The sequence below is a fragment of the Lithobates pipiens genome, unplaced genomic scaffold, assembly GCF_037356315.1.
Source record: "Lithobates pipiens isolate NorthernLeopardFrog02 unplaced genomic scaffold, aLitPip1_a1.2 Scaffold_27, whole genome shotgun sequence".
In the NCBI taxonomy this organism is placed as follows: Eukaryota; Metazoa; Chordata; class Amphibia; order Anura; family Ranidae; genus Lithobates; species Lithobates pipiens.
The window spans coordinates 40,406,709-40,422,397 of record NW_027507788.1 but is presented as its reverse complement, the minus strand read 5'-3'; the positions used below and the strand labels follow the sequence as shown (position 1 = coordinate 40,422,397).

Sequence of the window (15,689 nt, the reverse complement as noted above, 5' to 3'; positions counted from 1 at the left end):
TTTAATTCTGCCTAACATGACAGACCTGTATTATAACGATTCTTTTATTTAAAAAAAAGGAAAAGGATCAATAAATGCTGTAAACCTCTTTGGGGATTTCTTCAATACAACATAAATGATGTCCATACTCCATCTAGTGGCACAAAAGAGTAAGCGACCATAAAAAAAAATGTACAAAATAACAGGCAGTGAGAGCATTTCAGCAAAATAGTTTAGTAGAGTTTGTAATTACAGTAGTGTTGCCCATGTTTCGTCATATTAGGCAACCCGTCGCAATGTGTAACGGAAGTGACGCTCCATCGCCGCCATCTTACTACACCCCACACTCCTCCATAGTAAGGATACACTGAGAAGGGGGAAAGCGGTAATCTTGTTACACCCACTGGACTTTTGCATTTTACACTTATTTTTAACAGTAAACTGAGGTTATATAGTTTAATACAGTATCTGGCTGGTAAGATGTTTAATCTTAAAAGCAGTGGCAAGCCTGCTCATCTCATAGCTAATCTGATAGAAGTTGGCTGCTTTTAATAATCAACATCTAAACATTCATACGGAGTTCTAAGTACTGTATTTCACAATATAATCTCAGTTTACAATTAAATATAAGTGTAAAAAGCAAAACTCCGGTGGGTGTAACAAGATGTCTGCTTTCCCACTTCTCATTGTATCCTTACTGTGGAGACATGAGGGCTGTAGCAAGATGGCGGCGACGGAACGCCACTTCCGTTACATATTCTGATGGGTCACAAATCTGACGAAACACCCAACTTTTTGAGAAGGGAATGAGGGACACCTATCAGCAAAAGTATGCAGGCATAGGACACGCCCCTGGCCACACCCCTTAAAGGAGAATTGTACAAAAAAAACACATTTGTTAAATGCACAAGAGAGAGGGTATGACAGAGCCACGTGAATTTGTTGTGCCACATCCTAAAACATAGCAAAAAAGGAGAAAGAGTCCCCTGGGGGTGGATTTTTAAGGCACATACAAACTAAAATGATATACAAATTATTTTATTACATAAAACAGACAAAAAGCAAAATAGTATACAGTATGCATTTAAAAAGTACACCAACAGGTATATATACAACCAGTATTGATACTATATTCGATTACGTTGTATCATTCATTTAAAAAGAATCACCCTACACGTTTCGGAGCTTAACAAAGCATATCCTTCTTCAGGGGTGTAGATACAACGTTTTTGTAGAATAATACTGCTAACAGGTATGGCAGTAACCACTAGGTACCATTTGATAAAAACAAGTAGTTATACAGGACCATGTAGATATGTTTGACTCTGCCAGTGTTCTAGGCACATCCCCCAAGTCTGTCTATACTCCAGCAAGTATTATAGGTGTCATGCAGAAGTGATATGAAGAAAATTCTGCAGTCCCCAAGCAGGGGAGAAGTTCATGTGAAACTTTAATAGTTCTTTACCCAGAACTACTCTTGGAGGTGTAGGGTTGTGGGAGAGGATAGGCAGCCCGTCCAGCCGGCGTCCTGCATGTGGGGATGATGCCTCAAACACTGGCGGAGTCAAACATATCTACATGGTCCTGTATAACTACTTGTTTTTATCAAATGGTACCTAGTGGTTACTGCCATACCTGTTAGCAGTATTATTCTACAAAAACGTTGTATCTACACCCCTGAAGAAGGATATGCTTTGTTAAGCTCCGAAACGCGTAGGGTGATTATTTTTAAATGAATGATACGACGTAATCGAATATAGTATCAATACTGGTTGTATATATACCTGTTGGTGTACTTTTTAAATGTATACTGTATACTATTTTGCTTTTTGTCTGTTTTATGTAATAAAATAACTTGTATATCATTTTAGTTTGTACGTGCCTTAAAAATCCACCCCCAGGGGACTCTTTCTCCTTTTTTGCTTTGTTAAATGCACAAGTGCTTTTTTTTACCCCTACTATTCAATTATATTGGCTTTTGGAATTTACAAATTCAGCAATTTAGAAATCATATGAAAGGTTTAGCGCAGGAAAACACTTTTTGATAGATAAAAAGTGCATTTTATATACAACTATATAGATCAGACCAAAATTAGGGACAAATGAGGAGGAATGAGGGACAGAGGGGCATTTCTACAAATCAGGGACAGTTGGGGGCTATGGGTTGCCAACCACATTAAAAATAACATTTGTAAAAAGTAGTATTTATTTATCAAGGCCTACAAGCAACTAACTCCCACTTCTGAGTCTATGCAGGATTCCAGAATGGTGAAATAAAGCTCCCCATTTCCCATACTTCCTTTGTTATATTTCTGACCATACTTTATACCTGTAGCCTGATTGTTATCAGTGTGACTGTGGTCAGCCATTCATCAGCAAGGTGAATATCTGTCTTTTAATAAATAAGGCAAACATCAGTGGGAAATGTTTGATGAATGTAATATAAAATCTTCTGCTGTTATTGTATTTTTTTTTTATTTTTTTTATTACTATTATAAATCATGTGTCTCTAGTAAGCAGAGAATGGAAAGAATATTAATAGTAAAAAACATGAAATGTAGCAGTCTATGTACATGAGAAGAACTTGGCTGTCCTAACCTATCTATAATATTTGCAGGGCTCATGGAGGCTGTCCTGATTTTGTTGTGCTCCACCTTGGCAACAGTACTAGGTGAGTACCAAAGCTTTGTGTTGTGCATACCAGCAAGATTATAGTAATCCAACTCTGAGAACAGATCTGACCCATTAGGAGTATACTGTATATGCAACATTATAACAACATACTGTCAGGAACCATGAAACAGACAGAGACAGAAGTACAATCAAATCACACTTGTTTATTAATAAAAATAAAAAGGTAAATAGGAAAAAGCGTAATCAAGCATAGCCAGAGTCCAGTAGCCAGATCGGGTAGTCAGCCAGTCCAAAGTTCATAAACCAGATCGGGTAATCAGCCAGTCCATACGTCAGGGATCCAAGGAGAGCAACTGCAAGCAGGATGGAAGCCAGGAGGTATGTCAGCAAGCCAGTCTTGAAACAAACAGCATGAGATGGTTCCTTGTGATGTGACCAACGCAAAGGCAAAGGAAAGAGTGAGCTGGAAGGCTTTAAATAGGCAGGTTAGACAAGCATCATCGGGAACAGCTGGTAAATGTGGAAAGAGAAGAGAGCTGGCAATTAGCCGACAGCTGAGCGGCCAGCCCAGAGGAGGAAGGGCTTAAGCCAGCCCTGACACATACCTCCCAACATTTTGAGATGGGAATGAGGGACACCTACTACCAAATGTATGTAGGCATAGGACACGCCCCCTCTTACGCCCCTTAAAGGGGACATAACCAAAAAAAGGTTAATTAAATCCACAAGTGCTTTTTTTTTACCACTAATATTCCTTTATATTGGCTTTTTAAAATTGACAAATGCAGCAATTTAGAATCTGGATGAAAGGTTTAGCACTGGGAAACACTTTTTGAAAGATAAAAAGTACATTTTATATACATTTATATGGATCAGACCAAAGTAAGGGACACCTGAGGGGGAAAGAGGGACAGAGGGACATTGGGGGTTATTTACGAAAGGCAAATCCACTTTGCACTGCAAGTGCAAACTACAAATGCAAAGTGCACTTGGAAGTGCAGTCGCTGTAAATCTGAGGGGTAGATCTGAAATGAGTGGAAGCTCTGCTGATTTTATCATCCAGTCATGTGCAAGCTAAAATGCTGTTTTTTATTTTCCTTGTATGTCCCCCTCGGATCCAGGGCTGGATTAACGTAGGGGCTATTGGAGCTGCAGCTCCAGGCCCCTACCTTAATATAGGCCCAGCCACCCAAAAAGGACGTGGAAAGCAATGGGTCAACGGGAAGAGATCTCCCCTGATGGGCCCTGCATTCCACATGCACTGCCGGGGCAGGGTGGTGGGATTGATAATGAGCACTGCATGAGCAGTCCTAACAGAAGCCTGTAGCACGCCAATGCAGGGCTCTTACAGAAGTCTGGGGCTTCCATAGTGTTAGGCCTGCGCATCTGCACTCTTTCAGTTCAGAGTGCATGCCAATGCACAGCCCTTACAGAAACTTGTCAAATCAAATGCCAGGCTTCCATAGTGTTATGCCTGTGCGGCTGCGCACTTTTGAGTTTGGGTGCATGTCAGCACATGCTCTTGGAAAGCAGAAGGGTGCCCATTAAAAGGCCCACCAAAATCCTCAGCACCAAGCAAACGATGCTCTTAATCCGGCCATGCTCGGATCTACAGCGACTGCACTTCCAAGTGCAATTTCAAGTGCACTTTGCACTTGTAGTTTGTAGTTTGCACTTGTAGTGCAAAGTGGATTTGCCTTTATTAAATAACCCCCCATTGCTCCAAATCAGGGACAGTCACACAAAATTAGGGACAGTTGGGAGCTATGTAGCAAGATAAAAAATAAATGCAACTATAATCTTGGGTGTTGATTTACTAACACTGGAGAGTGCAAAATCTGGTGCAGCTCTGCATGGCAGCCAATCAGCTTGTTCAATTAAGCTTTGACAACAACCTGGAGGCTGATTGGTTTCTATGCAGAACTGTACCAAATTTTGTACTCTCCAGTTTTAGCAAATCAACCCCTAGGTATCAAGTCACACGCAAATCAGTTCAAACCACTGGGAGGCGATTGAAGAAAGCAGAGGTCGGTTGGCTTCCATACACAATTAGATAACCCTTCAGTATTATTATGATAATAGCATCTACATCTACCCTACATATCAGCCGATATGCTTGGTTTATGAGACTTTTATAATGTGTGTTATATCTAAATATTACAAAATCAATCCATCATTAAAAAAATCGACAGGGTTATGTCATACATTATATACTCACACCTCCCAAATTTCTGGGATGGAAATAAGGGACACATATTAGCAAAAAAAATTTAGGCATAGGACACACCCCCCTGCCACACCCCCTTAAAGAAGAATTGTACAAAAAAGGGATTGGTTAAACCCACAAGTGGGTTTTTCACCACTACTATTCCTTTATAATGGCTTTTGGAATTTACAAATGCAGCAATTGGATGAAAGTTTTAGTGCTGTAAAACACATTATGATAGATACGTAGTGCATTTTTTATACAACTATATAGATCAGACCAAAATGAGGGACAGATGAGGAGGAAAGAGGGACAGTGGGACTTTGTTCCAAATGAAGGACAGTCCCTCGAAATCAGGGACAGTTGGGAGCTATGTATACTCAGTGCATCTTTTATAAATCTATATAACCAGATTTAGAAGTGGCGCGTGTTTTCTTAATTGAGTCTTGTGCTTTGCGTATTTGTTCCAGATCTGTGCAGTAATCCAGCATTAAACTATTCCTGCGCTTATATCAGCGCAGGAGCTTCTTGTAATAAAGAATGGTCGCTGCCAAGGCCAAAACTAGGGGGAGGGGCATATTCCTTGGGCACCTTATTGAGAGGGGCACCGCCATCCCCATGCCTCCCTGTCACAGCACTGCAGGGGTGGGGGGGGGGTAGATAGTAAGCTAAGAATCTTCTGCTGCCCATGTCCCTTCCACACCCCTGCAACGTTGTGACGGGGTAAATAGGCTAAGAATCTCTTTACTGCCCCTGTCGCCCCACCCGCGCAGTGCTATCGGCTCCCCTTCTCTCGTCTACTCTCCTCTCCCACCAGCTGCTGCAAGGGATCTGTCAGGATGGGGAGTGTGGGAAAGAGGCGGTAACTCTTTTACCGTCCCCTTCCTCTTGCGAAAGAACAGAGTGAGTGATCAGCTCTGAGTCTGCTGGGGCTTCTGACTTCTTATCCAAGATGGCAATCCCAAGCAGCCATCTTTGGGCTTTTGGATGTTTACACAAGAAAGGTTTTTACAGGTAAATAACATGGTATAAAGTACAATAAGTATAATCTTATAGGAAGATTGATTTTACAATAAATGATCTGGTGACGCCAATAATTGTTGTACTGCAGGGTTGCCCAACCTTTTGAAGAGTGAGGGCCACTTAAGAGACTTGGCAACCAATTGCGGGCCACACTAAATGGAGCGGGCAGATCACAGGTCCATGTCCACTCTGCATCCGCTGAGCGGACAGGGGCACACTCTACTCTACTCTACGGGCCCAGATGGACAGATGGAAGGGGAAGGATACCCTTCTGTTTTTTTTTTTTTTTTTAGCAGATCGGATTGGAGGCAGGCAGGTGTAAACAGACACAAGCTCATTTACAACTGCCACTCCATATAGGTGAATAGAGGGTCCAATTGGGTCCACCTGAAAAACAGACAGGCGGACCAGATCAGACCAATCGTGTGAAAGGGCCTAAGGCTGTTTTCACACTGATGCGCTGCAGTTTACCCATACCATGGGTGCAGTGCAGTGCACCTGTGGCCAGGGGTGGACTGACAACTCATGGGGCCCCCGGGCAATAGGAGATTATGGGGCCCCCAGGCAATCAGAGATTATGGGGCCACACAGTATACACAAATACACACACACAGTATACAATCACACAGTATACACAGACATGTTTCTATTGGCTGAGAAGGTACTGGAGAGGTGGGGCAGCTATAATCTCAGGATTTTTAGACCAAAAGGATGTGGGTAAGGGACATTTCAGAGACAGATGTAAAAAAAAAAAACACAGATTTTTACATACTGCCCCTGGTTTAACTGAGGCTGGCAACCCTGATGGGACCCCCTAGTGGCCCGGGGCCCTCGGGCAGTGCCCGAGTAGCCAAATGGTCAGTCCGCCCCTAGTACTTTTGATTGCACACAGTTGGATGAAAGAAGTTAGCAGAGCTTCACCTCATTCCTGAGAGAAATTTCCCCAGCCTGTTTTCCTTTAGTAAATCGGTCCATATGTCTCTTTTGTAAAGAAGGTTTATTACCTTCCTTTCCCAAATATTATTCACAATGTAAATTGAGATGTGTCCATGATCATCTCAGTGTACGTGTGCAGCACCTGCTGGGGGGTACTGGGATGACAGTATACACAAATACACACACACACAGTATACAATCACACAGTATACACAGACATGTTTCTATTGGCTGAGAAGGTACTGGAGAGGTGGGGCAGCTATAATCTTGGGATTTTTAGACCAAAAGGATGTCAGTAAGGGATATTTCAGAGACAGATGTAAACAAAAAAAATACACACAAATTTTTACATACTGTCCCTTTTTAGGGGTTTTACTGAGGCTGGCAACCCTGATGGGGCCCCCTAGTGGCATGGGGCCCTCGGGCAGTGCCCGAGTGGCCCAATGGTCAGTCCGCCCCTGCCTGCGGCTTTCCTGTGGGATAGCTGTACTTTGCCTTAGACTTTTATGTAGGTGTGGTGCACTTTCAAAAAGTGCACCAAACCCGGAGGTAATAACAGAAGTCTATGGCTCAGTGCAGGCAACCCGCTGGTGCACTGCGTTGAACCTGCACATCAGTTTGAAAGCAGCCCAGTAACTACTGCAGAACAGCTATGCCCATATACAGTATACACTGTGATTTTAGTAATAAACTGACCTTTAAGTCTTCCATTCAGGTATTGCTGGCTATTGTTGTCCCAGGTAGAGTGCATTCGGTATTACTCCACCCGTGACAGGATTCGGCTTTACAGGAACCATCAGCTTATGGGGCTCTGCAGCCTCTTGCTTCCTCTACATAACAAGGAGAGGCTCCTCTAAAGCCCCATACACACCATCAGATTTTCTGCTGATTTTTGTCTTCAGATTTATCAAAACCATGTAGTATAAGGGCCTGCCTGATTGCATACAAATTGAAACTCCTAAGAGGTTTGACCTCATATTATATGGTTTTGGTAAATCTGAAGACAAAAATCAGCAGAAAATCTGATAGTGTGTATGGGGATAAAGTGTAGGAGTTCAAAAACGATTTAATAGAATATAAACTTGGAAACTCATAAAGGTGAAGATAAAAGCAGGCACATCTGTGGGGAATGTAGTCATCCCGATGAACTCCCGTCGGTGGATGTTACACTTGTACACCAGCTCCCACCATGTAGATCGTTCCTCACTGGTAGGAAGTCGGTTGTAGGATGGAAAGGATTCCAAAGCGAGGCTTGGGGCGCAGAATGGCAGCGTGCAGTGATGACATCACTGTAATGCGATGCATTTTCCAGACAGCGAACTTCGAATGACCGTCAGTCGTGCTCCTTTGTCAAGCCATCCCAGAGAAGGAGGTCGCCGGCCACACCAAAGGGCCACCGGTTGGACACCCCTCTTTTATTGTGTTAATAAAACTGGATAGAAAAGTTGCCTGTATAGACTAAGTTTACTGAGGCAAGGCCAGATTTCTGCAAATTCACTATATTGGCCTGGGGCAGTACGAATGCACCCATACATCATTTGTACACTGGGGTATACCTGTATAATAAAGGGTTTTATTCTGCTGATCCTGCCTGCTATCCAGCCGGTTCACCAGGGTTTTTATCCCCACAAAGTTTGTTGATTTTTGAATAGTACACTGTGTACCTAGAATGCTCTACTCCGAGTACACCAAATATCTACTAATAAACTGCTAGCAGAATAGTATGGTAGCTTGCCCTACACTTTCAGTTGTCAGTTCTAGACATTCTGACGTAAATTAGACTGTCTCTTTCACTATGAAGTCTGATCTTGTTGATGTAATATTAAGGTTAGACATTCACTTGGGGTATGGGGCAAAGACAGGTGGCATGGTTGGCAAAAAGTATAAATATAGCCCTGTAGTTAGGTGTCATGTAATGCAACACCGAGTCTGCAACTTAAATCATGGGGAAACTCGTACAATTCTATCACTTGTCCCATGGAATGATGGGGTGTGACTAATGGTGGGAAAACCTGTAATGCGTAAGAGTTCTTGAAGTCTTTACAATGTACTTCCAGATTTTTTGTACCAGTTCTGAGAAGAAAGACAAAGGGACTGTTATTTAACTAGCAGAGTGATTAATATGGTTTTACAAATGCTACAATATATACTAAATGTTCCTTAAATTTTGTACAGGTGCCAGTACCACTGAAGAAAAAAAAGAACCAGATCCATTTCACTATGGTAAGATAAAGTTTTTGATGTGCCATTGTTTTACAAATTATTAGGCAGAGGAAAATATCCCTAAGGGCCGGTTCACACAGGGGGCGACACGAAGCGACACGACTTGCCGTGCCGCGACCTGACAAGTCGCCCCCGTTCTGTATAATGGAACCGTTCTGAGAGGAGCGACTCGAGTCGCTCTGACTCAGAAAAAAGGTTCCTGTACTACTTTTGGGCGACCTCGGGGCGACTTGCATTGACTTCTATACAGAAGTCATTTGCAAGTCGCCGCTGAGGTCGCGGCAGGTCGCGGCGAGGCAAGTCGGTGTCCCCTCGCATCGCCCCCTGTGTGAACCGGCCCTAACACTTAAAGTAACAATATATTCAAATAGTATTCTTAAATCAGTAAAGTGCCTTATATTGCCTCCTGCAAACCTCCAATGACGTAGGGTGGCTACGTTCATTCTCCGTGGTCCCATCCCACTCTATGTAGGAATGTAGCCACCCTATCTTGCTCCTTCCAAAGATGGACGAGGCTCTCTAGTCTATGGGATTTGTAGTGTGCATAGAGTAGCAAATAAAGTGCACTTCTCATTCCATACAAACAGACGTGAGGGGAAAAAAGAGGTTCCGGAGATCACAAAAGATTTTACAAGGAGGCAGAAAAACTCAGTAGGAAACAGTATCAAGAAAATAGGTTACATGGTTATTAAGAAATGGATGTGTGTGGATTATGTTTGGAAAATAAAGATATCATTTTGTGTCACTTTAATCCTCCCCTAACTGAACACTTAAAGTGGTTGTAAACCTCAGGCATGAAACATGAACAAAGCATATCTACTATAGCAGGGATATGCAATTAGTGGACCTCCAGCTGTTGCAGAACTGAAAATCCCATGAGGCATAGCAACTCTGACAGCCACAAGCATGACACCCAGAGGCAGAGGCATGATGGGACTTGTAGTTTTTGCATATCCCTGCTGTATAGTGTGTACTTATCGCAATCCAGACCACTAAGTGTCATTTCTGTCTGCTGCTTTGTTCATCTGCTATCAACATGGATCACTTCTGACAAATTTTACTGACACCAAGAGAAAAAAAAAAGGTGATAGGTGAGGGAGTTCCAGCACACAATCTGTGATTGACAGCTTCAACTCTGTTCTTGCGTGTAGTGTGAAGGAGGGCGTGTCCCTTCCCTCCAATCAGCTCTTGGATTTGTCCTCACTGAGCTCTACAGAGTGTGACTTCAGCTCTCCTCCCCCTTTTTTTTCTGAAGCTGAAATTATATACTTTTAATGGATGTAGAGAAGAGACAACTGCAGATAAACAGATACAACTTATGTAGGAGAATAGGTTTAATCTCTGTATCACCGGAGGCTGTTCCCTTCACTGGGTATATGTGAGAGTTTACAACCACTTTAACACATTTAGGAGACATTGTGCTAAACATCCTTTTTGACACTCAGGTTATTTTATTTCAGATTTTGTAAACACACTAAAAATTTAACTGTGATAAACAATATGATTAGAATATGGTGAACATGTCCAGCACTCTACCAACAACCTACAGTATACAGAAAAGCTCAATACTATTTTAATATGATTCTAATAGAAGTCAATATACAACATACTGTATGCAAATCCTAAAACATACAGTATAAATGCACAAATGAATACAAAAGATATGTCCAAAAAAGGTGCAAATAGAATAAAGTGTCCAAATATCACATAAATAATCTTCTGTTATGCCCCACCAATTAGTAGTGATCGGACCGGGCAAAGTTGGGTTCGCAGGAGGTTTGGCGAATCCAGTAAAAAATTTGGTAAACTCAAACCCCCAACTTCACTGAAAATCTATTTGAAGCACAATCGTTATTTTTCCTGTGCTTTTTCAAAGTTAAACAAAATGACACAGGTACCCGGGGGAATGTACCAATGCAAAAAAAAAAACATTTTTTAAAAAAAACCTTTCAGCAGGAATAGTTTTTTTTTAAAGAGGTATAGGGCAAAATGGAAACTACATTAACATTTTGTTGCTTCTGTCACTACTACCCTGTTTCCCTGAAAATAAGACCTAGCGTGATTGTCGGTGATGGCTGCAATATAAGCCCTACCCCCCAAATAAGCCCTACTCTGTTTCCCCAAAAATAAGCCCTACTCTGGAAATAAGACCTACAAGGACTTTAACTAGGGCTTATTTGGGGGGTAGGGCTTATATTGCAGCCATCACCGACAATGGGGGGGGGGATAACGACCAGTGCCCAAGATGTGGGTTAGCTGGTGACTTTATTCACATGTTTTGGAAGTGTCCGAAGCTATTTAGATATTGGACAAATATAATAGATGAGATCAATAAAAAAAATTAAGATTGTATTAGACACAATGGTTAAGATCTGCCTCTTGGGTTTAATGGAAGGGTGTAGTGTCCCCAAAAATACAGCTGAAACAGTCTTAAGGTGTCTATTCCTGGCAAGGAAGTTAATCGCTCAACATTGGCAGGCGCATTTGCCCCTGACAGTTGAGACCTGGGTAGTAGGGGTAAAGTCAGCAATAGGAAATGAGAGAGTGTTCTTCATAAAGCAGGGCAATCACAGTAAGTTTATAAGACTGTGGGGGCCTTGGTTGGATAGACTGGGCCCCCCCCCCCCCCCCCAGGTCATGTAGTGATTGCAGACCTTGCTACAAACGCTGGTTAAGGCTCTTCAGTTCAAGTTTTTCCTCTCGTTGCCCCTCCCCCCCCTCGCCCTCCCCGCGGGAACCTGCGGATGATACAGGAGTTGGTTCATTGGAATCAGGGGAAGTGGGGAGGGGAAAGTAAGGTGTAAAATGGGGGTACAATAATCATGATGAGGGGATAGGTGGGGGGGGGGGGTGTTATTCAAGGGGAATAGGGTAGGTATTAATATATGCAATGTACCTGCCTGAATATAACAAAATTATTTTAGTAACTTGGTTAATTATGTTAAAAAGACATCTTTTTATTTTCTACTTATGTAAAATGCCGGCTGATTTGTTTGCAATGTAAAAAAAAGTATAAAGTAAAAAAAAAAAGATAACCATAGATAACTGACTTCTTCTTTGATACAATTATTTTGACTTTATTGAATCCCCTTTGTTGTGCCACTATTTTGGGGCAGAGAGTATTATTTCTGTCAATTTAGTTGGGGGGTTCATCTGGGTCTCCTTATCTCCTCCATATTAGTATTAATAATACATACAGTGATCCTATTATTCATTCATGTGGGAATGTGCATCTCCATTTTATTTGGCTTCATGCAGGTGGTGCTGTGGTTGGGATTCAAACCAACAACCCTAATGCTGCCAGGCAGAAGAGCTAACCACTTAGCTGCATCACGCTACAGCTTGTTTCATTGATTTTGGTAGGCTGTTGGTAGCAGGGCTGGAAACCGCACTTGTGTTTCCCAGGTGCGCAAAAATGTTGGGATTTGATGCACATGGACCAAACCGCTCGTGCAGGGCCTAAACCTCCTTAAACTATTGAACTCTGTAAAACTGACCCTCCACTATGGCAACTGGTAGGTCAGTCAATAGCCAGTAACAACCAAGACTTTCCTATTAATGATTACACATTGTGAAAGAAGAGGTTTTCAGTTGTGTTAATGAGTGAGAGGGATTAAAACTTTATACTACTTTATAGAAATAATATTTTACTTTTACCATCTGAAACCTAGGGGTTGATTTACTAAAGACCAATAGGCTGTACACTTTGCAAGGGAATGGGGTCAAGCTCAGCATGAAGTAAAACTTTGGATTGCGAGCATAATTCGTTCCAGAAACATGCCTGTAATCCAAAGCACTTGTATATCAAAGCAAATTTCCCCATAAGAAATAATGGAAACTTGGATGATTTGTCCTACAACCATTGTATTCATAAATCCTTCAGTTTATAATCCATAGAAAAAGATTATAGCAATGTGATAGGTTGTGTAACCATGCAATGTCCATCCACAAATGGCAGCCTCCACAAGAGAGGTGTCTCTAATGCCGTGTACACACGATCAAACAATCCGGTGGAAAAGTCCGGCAAACTGAAGTCCGCCGGACAATCCGCCCGTGTGTAGCCTCCGGCGGACTTTTTTTACCCAAAAGTACGGCAGACTTAGAAAGTCGTTTTGCACTCCAATCTTACCGCTGGACTCACATTTCGGCGGACAATCCGGCCGCGTGTGTGCCAGTCCGCCCTACTTTTGAAATGAATGGACTTTTCCCGCCCGGAAAAAAGTCCACTCATTTTGAGCGCGTCTCCAGGTAGCCGGGGCCGGCGAAGGAGGCGTCGCTGGCCCTGCCACTTGGTATGGACTTAAAGGGGAATCCCTACACCGAAAAATCGGCGTGGGGGTCCCCCCTAGGTCCACATCAGACCCTTATCCAACCACGCTACCCGGCTGGCCAGGAAAGGGGGTGGGGACGAGCGAGCGCCCCCCCCTCCTGAGCCGTACCAGGCCGCATGCGTGCCTTGTCTCCATGTTGATGAGGACAAGGGCCTCTTCCCGACAACCCTGGCCGTTGGTTGTCAGAGGGATTCCCCTTTAAGTCCATACCAGGTGGCTGGGCCAGCGACGCCTCCTTCGCTGGCCCCACCTACCTGGAGACTCGCTCAAAATGAGCAGACTTTCCTCCGCGTGTGTGGGCGAGTCCGTTCATTTCAAAAGTACGGCGGATAGTCCGGTGGACTTAGTACGCTGTATTAGTCTGCTGAAAAAGTGCTGTGTGTGGGCAAGTAGCCCGTTTGGAAAGTCCGGCGGGAAGTCCGCCAGACTAAGTCCGCCGGATAGTCCGCTACATGTGTACGCAGCATAAGTGTAGCATTATGGTTACATTTAATGAAGGTACAATATTTAGCAACTCACATGGTTGATGATTAAAACTGGCACATCTAAGTATCCAGGCATCTGGGGTAAAGCTGTCCACATAGACCGTCCTCCGCACTGCCATCAACGTCATTCCTTTCTACTCTTCGCTCCACAAGGGCTTCGAGCCTCGCTCTACTGCATGGTAGTCTTCCTGGTCATGATTGCAGACTGACAGTGGTGAGAGCCGGTGGTAACCATATTGCTACACTTAGATGTGTCTCTCTTCTCTTTTATACTCAGTTGTGACATGACGCTACTTTTAGATCAAGACATCGCTTGTTTATCAAGTCAAAATGTATTAAAACATTTTGCTTGTTTTGCAAAACGCTCTCAAACCAAGTTACTCTCAAACCAAGGTTTTACTGTCCTTTCATTTTCCGATCATGTACAAGCAAAAATACTGTTTTTTTTTTCCTTGCATGAGCTTTCTTGACAAAGTGAATTTTCACCACATTCATTAAAATAAGGGAAAATTCCCTTACATAGTGATAATTTCATTATAAAGTGAACAGCCCATCTGTCTTTAGTAAATCACTCCCATACTGATGGCCCCCACAGTGACTGGAGTAGCCACTTCATGCTCCATTCTTTAGTTATACTGTTTTCAATCGAATAGATCAAATCAAATTTCATCACATACCACAAATCTTTGCCGCCTCATTGAAATTCACCAGGTCATTTTTCTTTGCCGTGGTTTGGTGTCAGAGGTAAATTCTTCACAGTGACACAAGATCAAAGTCCTTCCTCAAGTAAATGATTGTAGATTGTTCCATAAGTACGGTAACTTGTTTTTTGATGTCAGAACTGACCTGGCCTTAAGAAATCAATCTCACCGTTAATCCAATGTAACAATCGTTTTGTTTTCAGATTCACCTTTGTGGTCAGTTCTGCTTCTAGTTTTCTAACATGCATGTCTTCATTGGCCCACTGATTAACCATTTGATGAAAAGATCATACACGGTTGTTTAGGTTGAAAAAAGACAAATGCCAATGAAACCTCCACTGACTATTGTATTTTTGTTAGCATTTTGGTTCAGAGGAAACAAAACCAGACCATCTACGGCCAATGTCTTTTCTTGGGGAAAACAGAATAAAGTCCTTACCTTGCAATATGGAAAAAAACACCACCCTAATGCTAGTAATTGGTAGTTTGGATAACATTTGTATAAAGAAAATAATTCAGATATGTTTTTACCATTATCGGCTATTACTCTTCAAACAATTTCTTATGCCGCGTACACACGATCGGAATTCTCGTCGGAAAAAGCTCTGATGGTTTCCACATCGGAATTCCGATGGAATTCCACTCAAGCTGTCTTGCCTCCACACGGTCACACCAAATTCCGACCGCCAAGAACGCGGTGATGTACAACATGTACGACGGGACTAGAAATAGGAAGTTCAATACCTAGTAGCCAATAGCTTCCATCTCATAGTTGAATCTGAGCATGCGTGAGTTTTTGCGTGTCGGAATTGCATACACACGATCAGAATTTCCGATAGAACGTTTTTCCATCGGGAAAATTGAGAACATGCTATCAAATTTTTGCTGGGCAGAATTCGGCCAGCTAAATTCCGATGGAGCATACACACGGTCGCATTTGCCAATGAAAGGCTCTCATTGGTCTTTTGCTGGCTGAAATTCCAATTGTGTGTACGCGGCATTACAGTTTAAGCCTTTCATGGATGCCTAGGTGTCCAAATTAAATTTTGCAATGTCAGCATACATATTTACTGGAACAGATACAACAGGTGACAGAATAATCAAATCATAGGAAATCAATCTGATTGGTTCCAAATCTCTGTCATTGACAGGTTGATTTGACAGCTACCAG

At 42.6% G+C, this 15,689-nt stretch overlaps 1 protein-coding gene across 2 annotated transcripts in view; it reads left to right on the top strand.

Annotated features, from left to right (window-relative positions):
* Positions 1–15,689, top strand: part of LOC143933803 (FXYD domain-containing ion transport regulator 6-like) — a 196,869-nt gene that overhangs the window by 149,371 nt on the left and 31,809 nt on the right. For both annotated transcript variants that reach the window (XM_077456857.1, XM_077456856.1), the window contains exons 2-3: positions 2,597–2,650; positions 8,954–9,001. In XM_077456857.1, the coding sequence (XP_077312983.1) occupies positions 2,602–2,650; positions 8,954–9,001 (97 nt within the window). In that variant the 5' untranslated portion in view covers positions 2,597–2,601. The remainder of the gene's footprint in view (positions 1–2,596; positions 2,651–8,953; positions 9,002–15,689) is intronic.